This window comes from Barbatula barbatula (genome assembly GCF_947034865.1).
Source record: "Barbatula barbatula genome assembly, chromosome: 15".
Lineage (NCBI taxonomy): Eukaryota > Metazoa > Chordata > Actinopteri > Cypriniformes > Nemacheilidae > Barbatula > Barbatula barbatula.
The window spans coordinates 1,246,368-1,270,240 of record NC_136778.1 but is presented as its reverse complement, the minus strand read 5'-3'; the positions used below and the strand labels follow the sequence as shown (position 1 = coordinate 1,270,240).

Genomic DNA, 23,873 nt, shown 5'->3' with positions numbered 1-23,873 from the left:
CTGCTATACCCTCATGATTGACATTGTGTGCCTCTTGCGCAAGCAGTGTAGAAATCCACGCATCATGAGGGAGAATGGGCACAAACGATTTGTCTTCCCTGAAGGTCTGGATTCTGCCGCCGCAGAGAAGGAGTCCATCTTTGTCCTTAATCACCACTAGTCGGTTGAGCGTAGTATCAGGGAATGTTGTGCCTTCTTGAGCTGCCAAGGAGAGAGTTCTGAAGGCATAGTCGCAGTTTTCAACATTGAGAACGAGAACTTCTTCTTTTGAGGGTGATGCCTCCCACTTTGATTTCTTTTGGGCCTGATATTTCAGGCCTAGCCAGCTGTCAGCAGCCTGTCGTACCCAAGCAACGACATTCACCAACCTGGACAAGCAGCTAAACTTCTTCACCTCCAAAAGATTTTTGACAGCTGAACTGGAAAGTGTTTTCCTCATCGCGGCTTCATCCTGCTTCACTCCTGGATCAATGTCTGATGCATCAGGGCAGACAGTCAGGTGAGTTGATTCCATCAAACCCTGTTTATGGCTAAGGCCTCTTTCAAGTTTGGGCAGAAGTAAAGCAAAACCCCCTGAGAACTTGACAGTTGAAAACCAACGGCACAGTTGGAAACGGAAAAGGAAAAGTTGAAGATTGGAGGATTGATCCTTCCTTTTTGTTTGCTGAGTGACATTGTGCCACCTGGCACCCATCACTGTGCTGCCTGATAACCAAGGAGCTGCGTCGAGACTAGAAGATTAACGGCTTCAATGAGTCCAGAGTGTGGATGCAGAAGAGTTCATCTGATTCAATAATTCAAGAGTTGAAGAGAGATAATACTTTATCGTAATCAAGATGGCAGTCGAAACACTCGGCAAGACACTGGAGCAGCTAAAGAAAGGCAGAACAGCAGCAAAGATTTCCTTCACTAAGCAAGCTAACTATCTCTGTCGGAGAGCAGGTGATTTGACTGAGACAGAACTCAGACAAGAGTTTGTGAAGCTCTCTGCCGATTCAAGGAAAGTCCTTGAGGCCAATGATGATTACAGGACTGGCTTAGAAGCAGAGCTTGCAGCCAGTGAAGATGGTGAAGGTGCAGAGCTAAGTACAAAACCGGATACGAGCCTAAAGGAATCTGCCAGTGAATGTGAGCAAAAGTTCAATGACGTAAAGCAGATTGTTCAAACCAACCTCTGGAGCAGATATGGATCAGACACGCTGGAGGCTGCCTTTGAAGAAGCAGAAAAAGCCGGGAGGCATGCATATGGAATACCTGTGGAAAGCAGTAACTGTGAAGGATTTGAAGTCCACCTTACTGTACTGGAAAAGTTGATCAAAGAAACATCTATCGCATTCACAGCCTGGGAGTCGTGGATTCCTGGAGCAGAGGCAAGCAACTTTCGGATGCGAAGCAAGGACCTGAGAGTGTCTTACAATGAGCTTGACATGAGGAAAGCTGAGTTTGCCAGAGCACGGAGGATTGCTGTGGAGAAGCAAGGTATAGGCGTGAATCAGGAGCCAACTGGACTGAGAATACCAGTAGTGAAAATTAAGCCGACCAAACTGCCCACGTTTAACGGCTGTAAAAGAGACTTCCACCGCTGGAAGTCTGACTGGGAGATCCTTCAAAAGCAGGGAGAGCCAACTGGTTCGCCAGAGGTCAAAAAGATTCAGCTTCTTGATAGTGTGGAAGAAAGAATTGTGAAAGATCTTCGCCTGTCAACCTATACCGCAGCGGATGATGTTTTCAGAGTGCTAGCTAACAGGTATGGAAATAAATCTGCCATTGCTCTAGAGATTGCTGAAGAGCTGGAGAAGATTCCGCCTGTTAAAGGAAATCAGCCAAGAAAAGTAGTAGACCTTATCCAGACAATAGAGAAAGCGCTTGCTGATCTCACAGATCTAGGAAGTACCGGCGCCATCAAAAACCCTCTGGTGGTGAGGTCTTTAGAGAGCAAACTTCCGGAGTTTGTGAAGAAGGACTGGCTAACGTTCATGGTGGATCCTAGCAACGGTGTTACTCCAGACAACCATTTTGATGTGCTCCTAGCTTTTCTAAAGAAGCAAGAGGAGATCTTCGAGAGGCTAGACCAACTACGAATCACAGACAAGCCAGAGAAACCAGACCAAGCAGAAAGGAAGTTCAACAAGAAATATGCCTCGACTAAAGCCACGAAGAAAGAGGATGCTGAGGAAGGGTGCATTATCTGTGGAGATGAGAAACATAAGGACAGGATTTTCTTCTGCAAGAAATTCAAGGGTCTGAAGCTATCAGAAAAGGAAGCTGCTGTGAAAAGGATCGGTGCATGTAGGGAGTGTTTGGGATGCCACAAGTATGATGACGGCTGCAGAGACACTTATCTGTGCAGAAATGCAGACTGCAGGACGAGAGGCCCCTCAGATCACCACTTCTTTCTCTGTCCACGAGGAAACAACAAGAGGCGTGAACTTGAGAGACCTCAAACAGATGACAGAGACAAAAAGGGCTTAACTGAGGAACAGAAGAAATTCCTGGGTGAACTTACACCAGAGTTAGCTGAGAGATGCAGGAAGGCCTTCACCAATACAGTGTCAAAGGTTAGCTGTCCAGCCAACTGCCAGGTGAGCCTCCTCAAAGAAGGTGGATTGAGAGAACTCCCCGTCATTATGATGTTGATGGAAGTGACCGCTAATGCAGGTCAAAAAATCGGAGCCCTGGTGGATCTGGCTTCAGACACCAATTATATCACTCATAAAGCAGCCAACAGGTTGAATCTTAGGAGCGAGAAGATCACACTTGTTGTGCATGGAGTTGGTGGAATGGTTACCAAAGTAGCCACGAGGAGATACCTCCTCAGAGTTCGAATCAAAACCTCCAAGGGAACTGAGAGGGCCCATGAACTGCTCTGTTATGGGCTGAAGGAGATCGCCAAAGTTCACCAAGTCATTAGGCCTGAAGAGCTGAGGAGATTCTTCCCTGAAGTTGAAATTGAGGAGCTAAGGAGACCGAAGAAGATTGAATTGCTCATAAGTCACAGAGAAGGGAGACTTGCCCCGCAAAGGATGAAGGTTGTAGGAGATCTTGTCTTGTGGGAGAGTCCTCTTGGAAAGACGGTGGGCGGAGCACACCCTGATCTGTTTGAGCAAGTAAACGTGGCCGCACATGAGTCGAAGACGCACTTTGCCCGTTCTATGAGAACAGCTGCCATCAAATATGAGGAGATTCCTGCTGAGATCCCCTTCATGATGAAGACACTCCATATTCAAGACACCATCGCTGAAACTAGGCATACAGCCGCAACTCACCGCGACTTCCTTGAGTGGTGGAGATGGGACAGTATCGGTGCAGCCTGCGAGCCGAAATGTGGTGGATGCCGCTGTGGGAATTGTCAGCCTGGAGGAAAGGAGATGACCTTAGCAGAGGAAAGGGAACTTGAAATAATAAAAGATGGCCTTACGTACATCATTGAAGATGAACACAGCAAGTCTCCACACTGGGATGCAAGGTATCCTTGGATAATGGATCCTGCCTGCCTTCCCAATAACCGAAGTGGAGTTGAGGCCACCTTTTTAAGAACTGAGAAAAGGCTCAGGAAGGAACCAGAGTGGCTCGCTGCTTACACTGCTCAAGTTCACGAGATGGTTGAGCGCGGAGCTGCAAAGAGACTCACAAAGAAGATGACTGAGGATTGGAAAGGGCCAGTTTGGTACGTGAGTCATCTAGTTGCGCCAAATCCCCACTCAGTCACTACTCCAGTGCGCCTTGTATGGAACAGCAGTCAAAAGTTCAGGGGAGTGAGCATGAACGACCTGCTGCTCAAAGGGCCAGATGTCTTAAACCCCATCAGAGCTGTCTTACTAAGGTTTAGGAAAGGAGTGCATGCAGCCTTAGGAGACATCAGGAAGATGTATAACTCTGTGTGGCTGGAGGAACGTGAAATGCATCTGCACAGATTCCTTTGGAGGGACCGGCAGGATGAAGAGATAGGGGAGTACGTCATCACAAGGGTGAATATAGGGGACAGACCTGCTGGATGCATAGCACAGCTGGCTATGCGAGAAACTGCAAGGCTCACCAAGTTCTCTCACCTGGAGGAGGCGCGAAGAGTGCTGGAGGAAGACAGCTACATGGATGATGTCCTCACATCCCACAATGATGCAAACAGACTTAGCAAAATGACGAAAGAGATTGAAGAGATTCTGCAAGCAGGTGGATTTTCCCTGAAGCCATGGGTCCAGTCTGCACAGAGTAGCAGGCAGAAAAGTGGAGAAACAAACCTCACGGCGAGGACGCCCTCTGAGACGAACAAAATGCTTGTTTTGCCAAATCAGATGAAGGATGAGGACAACAAGGCATTAGGCATTGGGTATCTAGCAGAGGAAGACAAACTCTACATAATGTCATCAGTCAACTTCTCCAGAAGAAGAGGGAAGATGAGGACGGGCCAAGACCTGCTGATGGAGGAGGTGAGATCAAAAACACCTAATCCTCTCACTAGAAGATTACTGCTGAGTCAGGTTGCAGGGCTCTATGACCCAATCGGACTGGTCACACCTCTAAAGCAGAAAGGTGCCATCCTCGTTAGGAAAGCATTCCAGGAAACAGGGAGTGGGAATCTGGCCCAAAACACCTGGGACAAGCCACTTTCTGAGGGCCTCAGGGAGGAGGCCACCAAGCTGTTTGAGGAGTATGCACAGCTGGGACAAGTAAAGTTTCATAGAAGCCTTACTCCACTAGGTTGGAAAGGAAAACCCTGGGCCATTACCTTCTCAGATGGCAGTGATAAGTCCTACGGAGCGGTTCTATACCTTAGATGGGAGACGGATGCAGGTATAGACATCAGGTTGCTAGAATCCAAGGCGAAGCTGACACCAATGGATCAGAAGGGCGATGCCGTGAAGGCTGAAGTCTGTGGCGCTGTGTTTGCAGCCAGATTGAGAAAATACGTGGAGAGGCATGGCCGAATGGAGATGGAGCGTTGGTTTCACCTAGTTGACAGCCAGACCGTATTGGGAGCCATTCAGCGAGACAGCTATGGCTACCAAACATTTTTTGCCAACAGGATAGGAGAAATCCAGAAGTCTGTGTCGGTTGAAGACTGGTGGTGGATCCCAGGGAACCTCAATATAGCAGACATCATTACTAGGGGAGCTGCTCTAAAGGATCTGGAAGAGACTTGGCAAAGTGGACCGGAGTTTTTGAGGAGGCCATTAGAAGACTGGCCAATAAAGTCAGCTGGGGAAGTGGTAACTGACGCCAGAGACAGCATTAGTAAGCTACAGAGGAAGGCCTTTTCAGCAGTGGTGACAAGAGGTCAAGTGAAGAGACGCCGCGGGGTTTCCTCCCAGGAGCACACCAAAGCTGAAGACTCTAATGAAAGGAATATTGCGGAAACAACTCACCTGACTGTCTGCCCTGATGCATCAGACATTGATCCAGGAGTGAAGCAGGATGAAGCCGCGATGAGGAAAACACTTTCCAGTTCAGCTGTCAAAAATCTTTTGGAGGTGAAGAAGTTTAGCTGCTTGTCCAGGTTGGTGAATGTCGTTGCTTGGGTACGACAGGCTGCTGACAGCTGGCTAGGCCTGAAATATCAGGCCCAAAAGAAATCAAAGTGGGAGGCATCACCCTCAAAAGAAGAAGTTCTCGTTCTCAATGTTGAAAACTGCGACTATGCCTTCAGAACTCTCTCCTTGGCAGCTCAAGAAGGCACAACATTCCCTGATACTACGCTCAACCGACTAGTGGTGATTAAGGACAAAGATGGACTCCTTCTCTGCGGCGGCAGAATCCAGACCTTCAGGGAAGACAAATCGTTTGTGCCTTCTTGAGCTGCCAAGGAGAGAGTTCTGAAGGCATAGTCGCAGTTTTCAACATTGAGAACGAGAACTTCTTCTTTTGAGGGTGATGCCTCCCACTTTGATTTCTTTTGGGCCTGATATTTCAGGCCTAGCCAGCTGTCAGCAGCCTGTCGTACCCAAGCAACGACATTCACCAACCTGGACAAGCAGCTAAACTTCTTCACCTCCAAAAGATTTTTGACAGCTGAACTGGAAAGTGTTTTCCTCATCGCGGCTTCATCCTGCTTCACTCCTGGATCAATGTCTGATGCATCAGGGCAGACAGTCAGGTGAGTTGTTTCCGCAATATTCCTTTCATTAGAGTCTTCAGCTTTGGTGTGCTCCTGGGAGGAAACCCCGCGGCGTCTCTTCACTTGACCTCTTGTCACCACTGCTGAAAAGGCCTTCCTCTGTAGCTTACTAATGCTGTCTCTGGCGTCAGTTACCACTTCCCCAGCTGACTTTATTGGCCAGTCTTCTAATGGCCTCCTCAAAAACTCCGGTCCACTTTGCCAAGTCTCTTCCAGATCCTTTAGAGCAGCTCCCCTAGTAATGATGTCTGCTATATTGAGGTTCCCTGGGATCCACCACCAGTCTTCAACCGACACAGACTTCTGGATTTCTCCTATCCTGTTGGCAAAGTGGACCGGAGTTTTTGAGAATGTTGTGCCTTCTTGAGCTGCCAAGGAGAGAGTTCTGAAGGCATAGTCGCAGTTTTCAACATTGAGAACGAGAACTTCTTCTTTTGAGGGTGATGAGACTTTTATTTTGAAAAAGGGAGTTGAGACTTTCCAGTCTTCAGACCAGAAATCAGGAAGTGAAGAGTTTTGTTTGAAGCACATGTAGTGAGAGGCTGTGAAGCACTTGTTGTGAGTTGCTGTTGAAAGTTGATGAATTGGGGAAGGACTTTACTTGCTGGGCATTTCCAGGGATGCTACTGGTAAGATAATGATTTGATGCTGATATTTGTCAACTGTTTACTGTTAAATGCAAATGTTGATGGTGAAATTGCTAGAGTTAATGTAGTTAATTTCTAAATGCCTTGCACTCATGTTGGTTCATCTAACACTGTGAATGTTGTTTGTTGAAGTTAATGTAAGGTTTAAAGTAATTGTTGTATTTTGTATTTTGTTTCTCTTTTCTTGTAAAGGTTTTCAACCTAACTAAATGGCTAACTAAATGGAAAACTTCTGATAAATTTGTCTAAATAAATCACAAAAAGAAGAAATCGTTTGAGTTGATTCCATCAAACCCTGTTTATGGCTAAGGCCTCTTTCAAGTTTGGGCAGAAGTAAAGCAAAACCCCCTGAGAACTTGACAATGTGACATGACTTCACTAGAACCGATCCAACAGCTTCTGGTCTGTGTGTTGTGGAGGAGGCGTGGCTTTGGATGGTGATTTGCGAGAGGGAGGGATCGTATGATTGCACTGCTAGCAGGCAAACGTTAGCATTTTCCTAATGATCTATTCTGCCTTTAAACCAAGAACCTCTAAAACTAAAAAAAGCTGATGCGTAATCTTTGGTATTCAAAGAACAACTGAAGACACATGTATACACTTGACTATTCTTTAAGCCTAGTTTGGTTTAACAAAAACCCTTTCTCGTTTATGGTGTTCAGGCAATATGCAACAGTATATGTTCCTTCTGCATGAAAGCAATTGCTTAATGAAGAAATGAAAATGTGTCACGTTCCCCAAAATATTTTTTTATCTCAGTTCATTTATTATCTTCCACACGCTTCAGCTATTTTGTAAATGGCTTTCACGCGTCCCAGATGTTCTAGCACATAAATTATTCCTGCAGTTCTGCCAAATGAAGAGGCCGAAACAGAATGAAGAGGAAATGAACCTCAAGTGAATTCATTCAGATTGAAGGATGAAGACCACCCTGATGAATCAAAAACACCTTCAGCACAAACAACTCCTATCAAACACTCATTCAGTCTAGACGCTTCATTAAAGGAAATGAAACTATATAAATGCTTTAACAAAAATACATGAGCCCAGTGTTTATTTATTCGCTGCTAGTAGACCCCGATTGAATTATGACTCTTAGTTTATGTTACTATTTTTATTTTATTGTATTTTAGAAAGCGGAGGAAATGACTGCACCGAGGAATGATTGAAGAGACGAGCTTTGTTTCATTGGAATAATGTGCACACCACCACAAATGTGTATTCAGAAAGTAAACAGAGAGGAATTTGATTTCCTGTTGACTTTGCTTATGCCGGTTTGATGATTAATTATAAAATAAACCTCGTCTGCCAGAACGATCCGTTCCTTGAACGCTTCAAAATAATCACCAAACTAATTCTTTTAAAGGGACAGTTCATAAAAAACAAGTTTAAACAATTGTTAAAATGTCTGTGAGGAAGATAAAGACAGCTCTGACAACTGAACTTTGGCAACAGTTAAAAAAACGAAGCCTTCCATGTTTAAAGCGTTTTGGTTTCAAATAAGAAAGCGTCTGTTGGCACGTAAATAGAAAAACGTTCCTTATGATAGTTTTATGATAAACGTCAATTGTTTGTCAAACATGTAAAGTAACCCGCATTTTTATGTTTCAAACAGAGATGGTGATAGAGAGGCAAATAAATTTGTCCTGTTGTGCTTTTGGCCTTAACAGCTGATGATATCACTTTCAAACGAAAATGTCTGCATATCAGAATCGCTCAAAATCTCGATTGTAGCGTCGCGCACGATTGCTCTACGGGATATTTTACTATGGTGCAATAAAGATTTCTGCAGACAGGCACGCAGTGAAAGTAATTGGCGCGGTTGAAACCCCTTCCGTTGCGCAAACGGTCATCGTTGCCAGATATCTTCTATTCTTTCCATGAACTCATGTTTGGCCTTTGCATCAATGCAGATTTTTAACTCGGCAAATAAATGCTGTAAAAAGAAGAGAAGCGTTTTCTTTGTCCTCTGACAGAATCCGTTCGTGCTGAAATCTCTCTGCAGGAGTGCGATGTGATTTTCGTCTATTACTACATAACCTCATTCTCATGTTGGCAGTTTTAGCGATGGCTCCTTTTGGCTGCTTCACTAGATCCTCAACAAAACGAAACAAATTTCATCGTGTGTGTAACTTCGAATCCATGGACAAACGGAGCTTCCAAACCCCCCCAAAAAAGACAAAATATCATGTGTTTTATATTTTGACATTAAAGGTCACGTTCCTTCTTCCAAAGCATTCCTCTGAAGGGCACGTCTGGACCGACTTCAAAGCCGAGAGCAGCACACTGTCCCAGCATCAGATTGTGATTCATACCTTTCAAATGAAATTCCAGCCTAGCGCTGCTGACGGTCAACAGTTATGAGGCGTTCCTTTAAATCACAGAAATGATTCTCTGTGCGTCTGAAGCAAATTAAAGGCGGCCTGTTGTGCAACGCCTCCGGTCACAAATCAATGAAGCTCCTCACAGAAGCTTTCCGTCCGTCTTGAAGTGAATCCTCGTGGGAGGAAGGCGTTTTTCATACAGACGATATTCATATTGTTGATATGAACTGTAGCCCTCGGTTCAAAATTTAAAAATGAGCAGCAGATGAATTTGTCTCTAATGAAACGACATATAACCGATCTACAAAAATGAGAATGCAACAGTGCTGAAATGAGCCAGCACTGTTGCATAAAACCATTACTAAAGAGCAATGACATCGTCGTAATATTTGCATATCGTCACTGGCATCACATCTGGGTCTTTATTTTTCAAAACATAAAGAAACTGCACAAAGCATTTAATTTTCAGTAGTTTTATTGAAAAATGCCTCCTCTGTTTCAGAAATAAATAAGAAAATAAGGCCGTGGAATTCACAATGCGCAGCGATGAACATAAGCCAGCAAATACTACATCTATAGTCTTGCACGCAAATGCCAGCTGCATTCGATACTGATAAACAACAATTACAACAACTATATTCTGGATTAAAAAAGGAAACGAACAACTACAAAATGGAAAGAAAACATAGTAAATATACACCACAGACATGCAATTCCACCTTGGGTAAAATCAACTGTGCGGTGATATCAAACATTCATCCGTTATGAGAAATATTTGATTTACAATACTGTGATGAAGAGCAGATGATAAGAAAACACGAGAGACATGAATAACTAACTAATGTAAGTGTGTGTGTGACATAAAGGATGATTTTTGCTGGAAGAGGCGATGATGATGATGATGATGATGATGATCTTTGGAAACCCTTCAATGTTAATAAATTATCAAACACCTGTCACCTGCACGCCATTCGGACAAATATTCAGCGCGGTTTTACAAGCAATGGAGTACAAGACGTGAAGCTGTGAGGTTCGATTACGATTATTCGGTGAACTGTAAAGGCCACTGGAACGTCAACAAACAAACGACTTCAGCCAATCAACGTCCCCTTCATCCGGAGTGTGGCTGTGACCTCCTGCGCCGCTCCTGAGGGGAAATCTCGAAATCTTCTTCGGGTATCGTGTCTACGTGTTCGGCTTCCGGTGGAAACTGTTCTGCTTGGAAATACGGCAGCGACCAATCGCGTGTCAGCGTGCAAGCAACATACAACGGATATCTTCTGAAGGTGAGTGTAGATCATACAATGGGGTCCGGGTCCAAGACCACTGATTCATTTTTTGAGGGGGGGCTGGTTTGCATTGCTGTTTATATTATCAGCATCCTGAAATCAAGGTTCAACTAAACAAAATGGGTATTAGGTAACCAACTTTCTTAAAAATCTTATTTTTTCAGATTTTCAATGCCGTCTCAGACTTTGAGGACCCCACCGTATGTTTAAAACACACCTATAACTATAAGAAACATCTGTCTATCAAAGCTTAATGATAATATATGGTTGAATTCTTCCATACAGCATCTGCATGAGAACTAGAATGAAGAATTCCACCTCGATCCAATCGCTATATGAATCCTCAATGACCTCACTGAAACATGAATGTTAGCTAATGGAAACATAACACACGGAGAGAAGAAAACCTCCAGGGTCGGGCGTATGAAACACACGTGTTTTGGCCCTGAGCAGCAGTCTGTGAGATCACTAAAGGCACGTTTGGTCAGCAAGCAGAAGAACACACGCACAAGCTCACTACAAGGGGTTAAACTATAGGCTTTAGTGGACTAGGGTTTCATTTACTACATTGCATGATTAGTTTATTTACAGATAAACAGAAACCGCGGAGTTAACATGCTAAATGCCTTGCGGGTTCCACCCGGTTAGTATTTGTGGTGGTTGCCGGCGGGGTTTTATTCATGCGGTGTCCGGTAGACTGAAGCTGGTTTGCTTGTGGTGGCTGTCATCGCTGATGCCCGTGGCTGTGAGTTGTTGTTAGTATCATCTCTTTTCGTTCGGTTTGGCTTTGTTTGTTTTCATTCGGTTGTGTTGCTTTATTCGTCTCCGTGGAGGTTATCCGCACAGAGCCCAATAACATGTGACTTTCTCGGGATTTCAAAGTGTAAGCAGCACAGGTGCTTTAGAAAGTTTATGAACCTGGAACGGGTTAAACAGGAGGGGTTAGAAATCACAGACGCCTTTCTCTGCCAGAAAATCACAGATTGACATCGTGGTTACGATGTGCTGTCGAATAACACCGTGTCCGAACTGATGCGAGAGTGAAAAGATACACTTTACAGACAATCAAACTAATTTGTCTGTAATAACAGTGCAATGCCGACACAATCGCATAACAATTCAGAACAATTGTACGAGGTGGATAATTTGTATAGATTTGTCGTTTGTGTGATTTGTGACAGTCACGGTTAGTTTAGGGGTGGAGCTTCATTGGTACTTTTTTACAATAACTTTATTTAAATTATATCATATCAATGCAATTTGTAGAATAGTTTTAGAAATCCAATAAGATCAGGCTGGCAATGCTGCGCAAAGCAAGAAAAATTGGCCAGATCAGATTTGTTTTGTGGTCACAATTTGGATTTCTAATGCCAAACCCAGTTAGGACACGGAGCAGGTATTTCCTAGATTAAAAATGAACCGCACATTCTCATCTCACTACATCAACAACTGGTGAATTCATGCACTATGTTACTGTACCGCATGCCGTTAATGCTGATTCGCCAATAGCAACAGGCGCAGCGAGAACCATGGGGGACGTACCTCTGTATCCCTGTCCGTTATACGGAATGCCAACGCACTGAGAGGAGTCGCAGTATCCAGGTGGGCCGGGTGGACCCCGTACTCCAGCGACGCCGGTGCGACCGGGTGGACCGCGGGCACCTGGAGAACCCGATGGACCTGGAGGACCTGGTCTGGATTCACCCGATGGTCCTACAGAATCGAGAAGAAAAGTGTCTTTGAAATTTTCCCGAAAAGTTTGACTGCACTGTGTCTGAAAATAAAAGTGCTCGACGTGAGCATGAGAATGAGACAAGAAAGAGACGAATCAAACCAGTCCGTCATTTGATCAAATGAGATGAAACAAAGGGTTTCACAAAATAAGGGGCATCCTTGATATATTTTACATTTGACAAATGCAAAAAATGTAAAGTTAAATCAGGCCGAAGATAAAACAACACTGATAACATTTTTCTCAAAGTCTTAATTTCGACAGCTGAGTAAACTCGTGTGTGAGAAACACACCCGGTGGTCCGGTAGCCCCTCTCTGTCCTCTCTCTCCGATGCCTTGACTTCCTCGATCGCCCTTTTCTCCAGGTGGTCCTGATGTAAACACACACAAACACAACTATGTGAGTCCGAACACGCACAACACACAACACAAGAGTGTGACATCACACCTTGATGCCTGTAAAAACCAGCACTTCACAACATTAACACACAGGCCTGACTTCTGTGAAGCTGAAATGAATCAAGCATCGCCTGGAGGCTAACAGACACTATACGTGAACAATGCTGCCATCATGAATATACATGCAACTGTCATCTGTATTGTTGTAGCTTATGATTCAATGCAGTATTCATGCAAATCGGATCACGTTACAAAAAAACATACAGTATATCCAACTAACCACAGATCTCCCGACACATGGGGCTTTCACATTACAATCACTTGGTTTAGGTTAACATTTTGCTGGTTGTTTCAGGTACCTCTTTCTCCCTGGCGACCGGGCGAACCTGGATTCCCCGGAAGACCGTTTCTGCCTAACCGACCGGGCTCTCCGCGCGGTCCCTCAGATCCTGGAGGTCCAGGTGGGCCGGCGGGCCCTGGACTGTTGCTTTGATAGTTATTGGGGATCTGGTTCAGCATTTCGTTAAACCGACTCAGTTGACCTTTACGAAAACACAAACGTGGATTATTATGAAACCAGCCAAAATAGAACCACACTTTTGGTGTATTTTCATTTCAATTGAAATGAACTTTCCTATTGCATATTACCCAATTTTACAAAAGTTTTTTTTTACCGTTGACAAGCTGTTCGCAGACCTGTCGGGCGATGGATCTCATCATACTCTGAGAGGCGATGTCACCCTAAAAGAATCAACGCAACAGGTCAACGAACGTGCGTTTATAAACACATGATGAACACGATGAGATCAGACAATGATCACTCACTCTTTCGCCCCTGTCTCCTTTAACCCCCACTGGACCCTGCAGGAATAAAAATCACATTTCTTGTTAAGCAGACTGCATCACAACATGACGTAGAAGGATTCATTTGGTCTTCATTTGTGTCTGAAACCACACCGTACATCTCAATGAGTAAATATTTATCCAATTACAAACAGTGTGGATCGTGTCAGAGCGTTCGCGCTTTGTTGTTAAACTGTTTCGATTTAGGACAGAAAAGTCAATAATGGGCTCAGTGTGTTTGGGGCACAAATCTAAACCATAGGGCTGACAGACATTGATCAGACTATTCAAAAGAAATGATGAAAGACAAATGATTCAAATGATTGGGGATTTGTTAAGAAGGCGAGATGTGTAAGATTACCGCTGCCTTTTATCAGGAAAATAAACTCCAGCAGACTTGAGCAAAAATATCCATTTGTTTTCATTTCATCTCATTTTTGTCTAGAAAAAGCAATCGAGATTTTCCTTTCCTCCTCTGACAAGCATCACGCTGTTGTGTGTCTGCGTAACCCGCTCCTATCATGAAAACAGAACTGGAGTTTTCTTACCGGCACGCCTGTATCTCCGGGTTTTCCAGGTTTTCCTGAAGGTCCGGACATTCCGGGGGCTCCCGGGGGTCCCTGAACAACAGAATAAAAGATCGCATAAGACTTAACATCCAACCAAACAAATTAAACAACACTTTAGAAAATCAAGAACATACCATTGGTCCTTGTGGTCCTCGGGGTCCGGCAGGCCCCTCTTTCCCTGGAGGTCCCTGCATTGAGAACACACATGCAGAGAAACAAGCGTGATCAGATTGAGAGGTTTCTCCTGTATCATTGTTTGCAGGTACATTGAACGGTCCTCACTCACCCTTATTCCGGTGGTTCCAACAGGCCCGACGGCACCGGCTGGTCCCGGTGGACCCTGAGAGAAAAGAAAAACAAAGCGAGAGAGAAGAGCGGTGAGACTCGCAGGGGTTTCATATTAGCACAGGTCACTAAACACAGTCAAAAATAAATGAAATTATTTTAGACTAACAATTTCTTACAAAAAATGTGTTTTCTCTCTCTCTCCCCTTCTCTCCATATTCTTTGATGTCTTGGCATTAAATTTACAGGGCACTTAATTTATTCCAGATCTTTTTTACTGCCAGTTATAAACCCCGGCTGCATTCTCTGCAAGTCATTAAATGCGCATCGCCATAGCAACTCCTGCGACACGCTCACCTGATCAAATACCCTGAAGAAATGACATGACAGTCACCAGAACACTTCCGCCTTCATTCGCTCGTGCTTCATTTCGCCTTTATTCATCAGACTCAAATAAACAATCTTGTCTGTGTCTTTTAAAGTGGAAAAGCAAAACATTGCGAAGTCGTTTTCAATCAGTCGTGACTGCTTAAAAGAAACAGATCAGCCAAGAATGAAAGTGACATGTTAATGAAGCCCTTTTGAACCTTGTATGGAGACATACGGCGAGAGGGTCTGTCCTTGAAGAAGTCCACAACACATCTCACTGAGTCTAAAATCTGCGATGCTAAATGACATCTCAACACGGATGTCAAACCTGCAGATGACATCCCTTTAATATCTCATTATGTCTCAATTTGAGACATTTCCTCATGAGAAAAGGAGTCCGAAGTCTCACAAATGTCTCCGTCATTAGAGATTCAGAAGAGATGTCAACGACGTCGTCAACTGAGCTCAGATTTGTCATTCTGCAATCGAATGTCAATCTGATTGAAAATCTCCATATGAACACAAATTCATTTTTCATTCAATTTACTCAAATCGACACTATAATTGACCTCTGCGATCTACATTCATTGACACCTCCAGATTATTCACGTCTGACCTCACCAATCAAACTTCATTGCTTTTCTGAACGAAAATCAAAAGCTCGACAGAAGAAACGTGAAAGAGAGAGATCAAGAACCAGCGACACTTTACCTCATGATGGGATCTACAACTATTGTTTGAGCTCTGCCTCGAGCCAGCCCAAGGTGGTTGACTTACAACTTCACATGAACCCCATGGAGATCATCCAGAGAGTTAGCGAAAGCCTTGCGACAGAAAAAATCCTCCCATTTCACCCTAAAAAAACACACACTGTGCTCCAGAACAACACTTACTTTCTGTCCAGGTTGGCCAGAGTCGCCTGGATCTCCCTTCGGACCGGGACGACCCTGAATGGAGAAAAAAAAAAGTGAATAGTCTAAACAAAAATGAAATGCACACATCAGACGAAGGAGATGCTACGTCGTTTTAAAAGTGGTTGCTAGGGTGTTTTGCGTGGTTTCTAGGTGACTGGTTTGGGCTGAAATTTCTAACGCTAAGTATGATCCAATATGATACAACTGAAAACTGCAGGCTCTTCGGAAAAGGAGGAAGGAAATCCAGCGAGATTTGTGCGTTGAGTGGGATCATACAGTTTACGAGAACTCAACTCAGATGAGTGTAAAGCCCTCAGATGTACAGGAATGCCGAATGCCGAGCTCCTGCCATAATTATGCCTCTACCGCAAGCCCCGGGATAATAAATAGCCTCAATAATCCCTGTTTGCTGCGTGATTTACGGCCAGCTACTGACATTTGACTACGACACCACACCATAGTTATGAGAAGAGACTCACAGCCTCGCCTGGGATGGAGCGCCCGCTGGGTCCTTGTGGTCCTGGAGGGCCCATTGGACCGGGCGATCCCATATCTCCTCGCGGTCCGGACGGACCCTGCAGAGATGAATAAACATGGTGAGATGAGCTGGAACAGGTAATAACTTTGGTTTACAGAGTGATGTGGTACTCACATTTGCACCGTTCTCTCCTCTCTCACCACGTGGTCCTTTGCTTCCAGGTGCACCCTGGGAAAGAAAAACGTAAATACAATGTCCTGTCATGTTTCGACCAATCAAATGCATGTACATTAGTATAAATCAACTACTTGGTGAACAAAGCAAATGTAGAAAAGTTCTCCTGATGTACTCACCACTGGTCCCTGAGGGCCCGGAACTCCCGAACTGTCTGAGGTACATGTGCAGGAGTTGGGAAGCGCTGGACACTTGGACTCATCTCTCTGAAACACAGCAGGAAAGAAAACAAGAGAGAAGATAAGAGATAAAGAAAGAACTTCTTCAATTTTAGGTGGATTCATGAAACAGACGGAAGAACCTGTGTTTGGTGGCTGGTAACAGATTACTGTGAGATCAAACCCCATGAGGAGGAATTCATAAACTATTGTCAAAAGACTTTATTCTGTTTGTCACTTTGAATAAATGTCTGCTTATTCATCAAAAAGACTTGGAACTTCAAAAGCAAAGAGTATTGCCTACTGTTGTTTTTAAGACTCATTAAACAGCTTTCTTTTTTTCAGTTTTGTTAAAATGTTAGTCCGTGCAAAAATGAATGTCATTATTAACACGTACTTGTGTCGTTCAAACCCCCAACAGCTTTTTTTGTTCTTGAGAATAAAGAAAGTATTGTTTTAGGTTTTTTGGTTACAATGGGAGTGGATGGAGACCCACACATCTCAAGCTTCAAAGAGACACAAAACATCATTAAATACCTCCGTCTAACTCAAACTGTATGTTTTAGTCGTTCTACAGACCTACACATGGGTTTGGTGCAAACAAAACAAAAACTATAATCCATCATATGATGAAATGTACAAAATATGCTATACTGATTTTGTGCCTTTGTAAAATGTGAAAATGGTTCAGCATTCACTCGCATTTTAAAAACACAAAACGTGTCTTTGTTAAATCCACATTTTGGATTAATGGCTCTCAAGACCAAAGAAATGATGTTTGGATGATATGAAAAAAGACAGAATCTTCCTTTTATATTAACGTTTACCTTCATGCGTTTGCCAGACACTTTCCTCGAATGCGACTTACATTGCATTGTATTATACATTTGTTTCTGACTATGTGCACTCCTCTGGGATCGAACCCATGAGCTTGGCGTTGCAAGTGTTATTTTAGCATAACATATTCTTTAAAAGTCAACGTTTTTCTGAATGAAACAAGTTTTCAATCTTGACATAATTCAACCGAGTGAAAAGCAGGTGTTCTTTGTCAGCCAGACATCATCATCTGCTGATATTGCTGTTACCTGACTGTACACAGCACTGTTTGCTTTGTTATATTGTTAACTTGTTGTGATAACCATTGAGAAGATTTATGGTGTAGTCAAGTATTCTAAAGAAGGATTATGAAACAACGTTATAATTCTTAAGAAAAACACAGTGATGCATTTGACTCAATAAGAGGTTTCACTAAGTGAATGTATTATAATCTCTATGATTTTATGGCTCTGGACACGTCTCTCTTTGGCTTTGGGTGTGTGGGTAGAGGACTCGTGTCATAAACACTCATCATGAAATCCCACGAGTACATTTAAAGACTTAAATTATTTGCTTATGAACAACTAAATGAATAATAAATCACAGCTGGCTACAGGCATTACCGCATGCATGTCCTTCGTGTTTGTTCAGTCGTGAGAATGATAGTTGTATTGAAAACAATAAACGTCTTACTAAGCGTTTTTGTCTTGTTTTATGAAAAATGATACAAGCATGAAGTAAGTTTATGGTAAAGAAAAGTAAAAATATTGAATAAGATACTTGAGAATTACATTTTTCTCGCCCCATTGGCAGATATTTATGCTTGTTTTAACCATAAACTTACTATATGTTTATATAATGTTTCATAAAACCAGACTAAATATCTTAGGTCACGTTTCTTGATTCTTGAAAGTGCATCTTGATTTAAGAATGTTTAGATATTTGTAGCACAAAACAACACAAAAACGCTCTGTAAGAATGTCATGTTTAGCAGTGAAGTCGCACCTCGTGACAGCTGAGCAACACGAATTTGGTAGAGATGTGTGACGGACGACGATTGGAAGAGAGCTAACAACAGCGATGTGTTTGTCGTGTTTCACGTCATGTTTAAATCTGCTCAACAGAGACGCGTGGAAAACATCTGGAATATCAAGACAGAGAAAAGAGCGCACAGCTCGGGGCAACCGCTACACGTGCGTTTGGAGGAGCACTTTGTGTGCCAACCACTAGAGCGAGGTCAAGTGTCTCGCTTAAAGCTACGATGATCAAAGGTGTGGCGTGGAACGTAAACAAGCGGTTGGTTCATCACGGGTCAACCCTACCCCAAATGTAACCAAACGTTTGTGCTTTCCACACCCATCCGTAGATCTTTCTTGAGGTCTTTTCTTACCATGGAAGGAAGGTCACAACATCTGTCTCTGCTGGTCCAGCCGAGACTGCACACAATGTCAAACATCTGGAGCTGGAACTGAAGAGCAGAGAGAAAACGGATGTTACATGTGTCTTTGATAAAAGCTGTGCATTTTCAGATAATAAGGGGCTCAGACGGCCCAGTAAAAGGATCCAGGCTGGAGCGATGCGTGCTGTGATAATGCCAACGGGTTTGTTGTTTTCAAAAACCTGTGTGATAAAGAACACCTGTCCCCTGTGAAATGTCATTGGTCCACATTACAACCGTGTAGCGTTGAAAAGCAGGTACTCACTGTCGCCGATTCCCCTTTAGATCCAATAGATTTGGACATTTTGCCGAGCACTTGATATCCGTCTGTGGATGTGTTTCCTCTCGGTTTCATCTCCTTCTCGGCAACTTCTTGGCAATCCATGTTCAGCTTGACGCTCTTGGGAGACACTAGGATGTGAAGCTGAAAGAGAAAATGATGTTGGATGTATTAGTGGATGGTGATTTAACAGCAGAGAACACGCATTCAATTCATCATTAAACATCCTCCAGTTGGCGGTTTTCTAGCGTTTCGTTAACGCCAAAAGCATAATTACAGATGATGGGAGTCTCCGTTCTGAGGGCGTGTTTGGGCCAGAGGCGCTCGTAAAAAAATCATTTATTGCAGAATCCATCCTGACGTCCTCAAGCCGCAAATAACAGTCTAGTTTAATTGTACAATACTTTTTACAGAGAATCAGGGACACAATCTTAAATCCCTCGGACTGATCAGAAACGCCTCCCACTGTTACATTTCAGGGTGAATTCACAACAACTACGCCAAATATGAAACAAGGCTCAATCGTGCTAAAACAACACAGACATCGCGTGCAAATCAACAATGATATCAGCGGGTGGGATTGATGTTCCCTGTTCATCACAGCGGGGGATGAAGGGCTCTCGCTACGGATCATCCGCCGGCCGGCCGCTACACTAAAACAGAATGCAGGGATGTTTCACGAGATGATCGAGGACTGATTCTGCGGTTCAGGGTGTGGACAGAGATTTTGATAAAATCGAGGCAGTAAATAGAGTTAAAGAGACGTCATATTCATTAAAATGATGAATTGGATGTAATGGAACCTGACAAGAAGTTTTCTTTTGAACTGCGCCGGCATCACACGACTCGAACCGCTGATACCAACCAAATGTGAGATCACTAGATGTCCAACTTTGACCCGCAGAACCAGACTTTTGACTTGAGCATATTGTTTGGTCTAACTTTTGAGACAATTCCTCTCACAGCGGAAGAAATACTTCATTTCGACAATTCAAAAATGTGACCGTGGACCACAAAACCAGCCATAAGGGTCGAAATTAAGATTTATGCATCATCTGACAGCTGAATAAATAAGCGTTCTGTTGATGTACGGTTTGTTGGGATAGGACAATATTTGGGCGATATGCAACTATTTGAAAATCTGGAATCTGAGGGTGCAAAAAAATCTAAATATTAAGAAAATGGCCTTGTTCAACTTTACATAGATATCAAACTCGAGTGGGTAAATCCCAAAGAGCGGCAGCAGCGAGTGAAGTTTATAGGAATGTTTCAGGCCATTTTTGTTCAAGGTTTTGCCGCATCCACTCACAAAAAAAAAGTTTTGTACATTTACGGTAGAAAATGTCCAATTATGTTCATATAACATGATCGATCCTTCATATCCTAATGATTTTTGGCATAAAAGAAATAGAAATTCCATCCAAGATACAGTAGTGGCCAGAAGCGATTCTGACCTATTTTTTTCTTGTTTTAAGTATAAACATTTACCATTTGCTTGGGCCAAGAAACAAACTACAATATGGCAATGGAGGGGTAAAGCGATCACTAAAATCCTGTTCTTTTCCTTTTGTTACATTTAAGTACCTGTCTGCCCAGTAAATGCTTTTTTTCCTGGCAGTCTGACATAAACTCAACCAATCGGATCCTCTGCAGTCTGTTATAAACTCTCTTCACTGTTACATAACGTATTGTTGGAAATTATTATATTCATTCAATCTTTTCTGATTATTGGTAGCCGTCCACCCAGCTCAAATAGCCACCTGTGGATGTTCAGACGCAGCATTTATCTAACAGATTTTGCTCAAAACTTCATTCCAGTACAGCAAGGCTTTCAGAGATATCGCAGATTGCAGCGGGACTCACTTACTGACACAAACATTCCCATTCTGACTCGATTTTAGAGTCCCTCTGAATCGAAAGTTGCGATCGTTTTTACTTCCATATTATTTCCGAGTGAAATGGAATTTCGAATGAGAAAAATAGTGGCCATGGCTTTCGTCTTTCTCTGCGATTTGATTGGATGTATAAAATCAGCTGTTGCATTTTTAAATGGAACTGTCATCAGACTGACAGTTGAAGGGGAGGAGTTAACAGATGCTCCGCCCAAGCCGTCTAACGTACGTCATTTAAGATGGATAGTCACAACAGTCCATTTTCAGATTTTAACTGAAAATAATGAGGGCATTAAAACGAGAATAACCCACATTGAAAAACAATTTACTATAAACAAAAAAAATTGCATTGTCATTTTTCATTTCACTGGGACTTTAAGAAAACAAATCCATTTTGTTTTTATTATACCCTCGTGTAACTCCAAATCTATGCATTTCCTTCTCGGGTGTAGCTAAAAAGAATACAAATACATGCAAATCTGCCCTTTTCAACATAACAACACTTCCAAAAAGATATAAAAGAACCACAAAAACCATCCATGTGCCTATGAGCTCCAGTCCAAGTCTTCTGAAGCTAAATGGTTTAAATCATGTTTGTTTATCTCCAGAACCAAAAGACATCTGCATTAAATTAAGTGGTGCCAGAAACCTCCAGCTTTAAAAACGCACTGATATTCAAGCATTTTTCATTGCTTTTCAAATCAGTTAATCTGTCATTTAAAAAATAAAAGATTTATCTTTGCAAAATAAAATATTTTTTGCTACTGAAACATAACTTTGCATACAGAATGACCTTGAAAAATCAAACGATTCGCAGTAACAGTACATCACACTTTTTCTTTGAACAAAACTGTTTAGATTATTGTTGAGCGTCATTTAACAGTTGTGCCAACATCTTCATTTCTTCTATTAGGAAATTAAAAAAGTCTTCGAGAGAAATGACTAAAACTCAATAATGAAGACAAATAGTGATTAAGAGGTCAGAATGAACGTGAACTCCTTCAATATGTTTGAAAAGCATCTCATGGTGACTTTAAGATATCTAAACAAAACTGTTTAGATTCTTTTTGAGCGTCATTTCAATAAAATGTTTTTTACGAGCTAAAAACCCTACAAAATTGTGTAGTTGTGCCAACATCTTCATTTCTTCTATTACAAAAATAAAAAAAAATTCAAAAGAAATAACTAATACTGAATAATAAAATACTGTATAAGAGGTCAGAATGAATGCAAACTATGTTTAAAAAGCATCTCAGGGTGACCTTAAGAAACCGCTTGCATATTCTCAGCTGTAATTCACGACAAATTCTCAACAACAAAGATGGCCGACATCATAATTTTCATAGTTATTCCATAGTGTTGATGAGCTTTAATTCTTAAATGTGGCTAAATAAATTCGTATAGAAAGAGTAAGTGATCGTAAACTTTTAATGGCGTCGTTTATATACATCCCAGCAGTATATTGGATGCTGTGTGTAGGATTAATGACTTCCTCCCAAGGGTTCAGACTAACAGGTACCGCCCAGGGGGGTTACTGTGTTCACCCGAGGATTCTGGGAGGCAAAACCACAACAAACAAGCCACTACACCTCCCATTCAAACCGCAAGAATTTCCCCTGTGGTGGACTTTGACAGGCAGGTATCGCGATCCAGACGCAGACTTCAGAAAGATAAGCGAAGACAAAAGCACTTCAGCCGATCCGCTCATGTTTTCTGATGTCACTGTTAAATACACAGAGCCGTGATCCAACATTTTCCAGTTTCCTCTGCCAGAGAAGCGTTTTTGGAGGAAAGTAGATTCTTGTGAAAGTGATTTTGGGAGACACACCCTTGCGCTGCTTCTTAACGGACTGTGACAGAGTTAATGTGAGAAGAAGCTTGACTCTCATTACTGGCCTGAAGAGGCAAAAGGCTTCAAACACAAATTGCTTTTTTTTCCGGACAAAGCATACTGGTTACAAAGCGAAAAACAAATGCACTGATTTATTTGTTGATGCACTGCACATGTACCTTGTGGAAACTTCCGTGGAAGATCCTCTTCACTTGATCATTATTGAATGTGACTCGCTGGATCTCTCCAGTTGTGTCCTTATTATAAAACGACACAGTTTGGCTGGAGGCTAAAGAAAGAAAAAAACAAAAGGTGGGAACGTAGATATGCCAACACTTATTAAATAATCGTCAAAAGCAGATTCATCGCTATCTTAGTGAAATGACCGCAAACTCTATTGCGTTCACACAAAGAACGATAATTATTTTGGCGTCCACACCTTTGTGCGATAACGTTATGTTCATTGAAAGCTTGCGTTTCCATTTTACCATTTAAATCAGAATTAAAATTCCTTTGAATTGGCCCTCAATGTTTTATAGATCATCAGTGAGAAAGAAAATCACCCAGAAAGTGATTGGAAAGATATCATTTCTCTGTATTGTTATTGCTATACTGTCTAACATTTCAACTGTTTTTTTTACTTTACAGTTACAGTTGTGATCTTTGCTGTAAACAGGCAACAATTCAGAAAGAGTACGAATGAGACTCACGATTGATAGTGACACCGGTCTCCGGTTTGTAGTCCTTGTCTGACACCTGCCAGATGTCGAAGGCCTCTGTCGGCGAGTCGGGTAACAGACGGAACATCAGAATGATGGTGTACGTGAAAGGCAGACCGTCCGGATGAATATATCTGTAAAAAACACGAATGAACTCAGCCAAATGGAAAGGAGGTGAAGGCTCATGTTTCTGCAGATCTCAGCAGCTGAGCGGCCGGTCCAAAGCACCACTGGATTGATGTGATGCAGTTTTTCAGTTCTCTGGATGGTAAAGTAATTAAGGAAGTGTGTGGGAGTAACACTGCGAGCCAACAAAACTCACAGATCAGACCTACAACTCTCTAATGACTTTTTAATCCCAAACTGATTTGAAAAGAACTCACGACGAGGGCTGGCTGAGGTAAGCGTTCTTGTGCAGTCTGTAAGCAGTGTAACTGTTGAAAGAACCGGGTTCCATCGAGACGCCTTTGGTGTTAGCATACATCTTCTCGGTGAGATTGAAGGCCTCCAACATTCTGAATCCTGTAAAAACACACAGATGCAT

General features: G+C 42.7%; 1 protein-coding gene across 1 annotated transcript in view; it reads right to left on the bottom strand.

Annotated features, from left to right (window-relative positions):
* Window positions 1-9,549: 9,549 nt before the first annotated feature.
* Window positions 9,550-23,873, bottom strand: part of col12a1b (collagen, type XII, alpha 1b) — a 54,175-nt gene continuing 39,851 nt past the window's right edge. The window contains exons 61-78 of the mRNA XM_079475644.1: window positions 23,713-23,851; window positions 23,321-23,463; window positions 22,790-22,899; window positions 18,873-19,031; window positions 18,560-18,637; window positions 16,315-16,401; window positions 16,136-16,189; window positions 15,963-16,058; window positions 15,463-15,516; window positions 14,202-14,255; window positions 14,050-14,103; window positions 13,895-13,966; window positions 13,329-13,364; window positions 13,178-13,244; window positions 12,863-13,045; window positions 12,398-12,475; window positions 11,915-12,085; window positions 9,550-10,298 (exon numbers count right to left, since the gene is read on the bottom strand). Of these exons, the coding sequence (XP_079331770.1) occupies window positions 10,195-10,298; window positions 11,915-12,085; window positions 12,398-12,475; window positions 12,863-13,045; window positions 13,178-13,244; window positions 13,329-13,364; window positions 13,895-13,966; window positions 14,050-14,103; window positions 14,202-14,255; window positions 15,463-15,516; window positions 15,963-16,058; window positions 16,136-16,189; window positions 16,315-16,401; window positions 18,560-18,637; window positions 18,873-19,031; window positions 22,790-22,899; window positions 23,321-23,463; window positions 23,713-23,851 (1,739 nt within the window). The 3' untranslated portion in view covers window positions 9,550-10,194. The remainder of the gene's footprint in view (window positions 10,299-11,914; window positions 12,086-12,397; window positions 12,476-12,862; window positions 13,046-13,177; window positions 13,245-13,328; window positions 13,365-13,894; window positions 13,967-14,049; window positions 14,104-14,201; window positions 14,256-15,462; window positions 15,517-15,962; window positions 16,059-16,135; window positions 16,190-16,314; window positions 16,402-18,559; window positions 18,638-18,872; window positions 19,032-22,789; window positions 22,900-23,320; window positions 23,464-23,712; window positions 23,852-23,873) is intronic.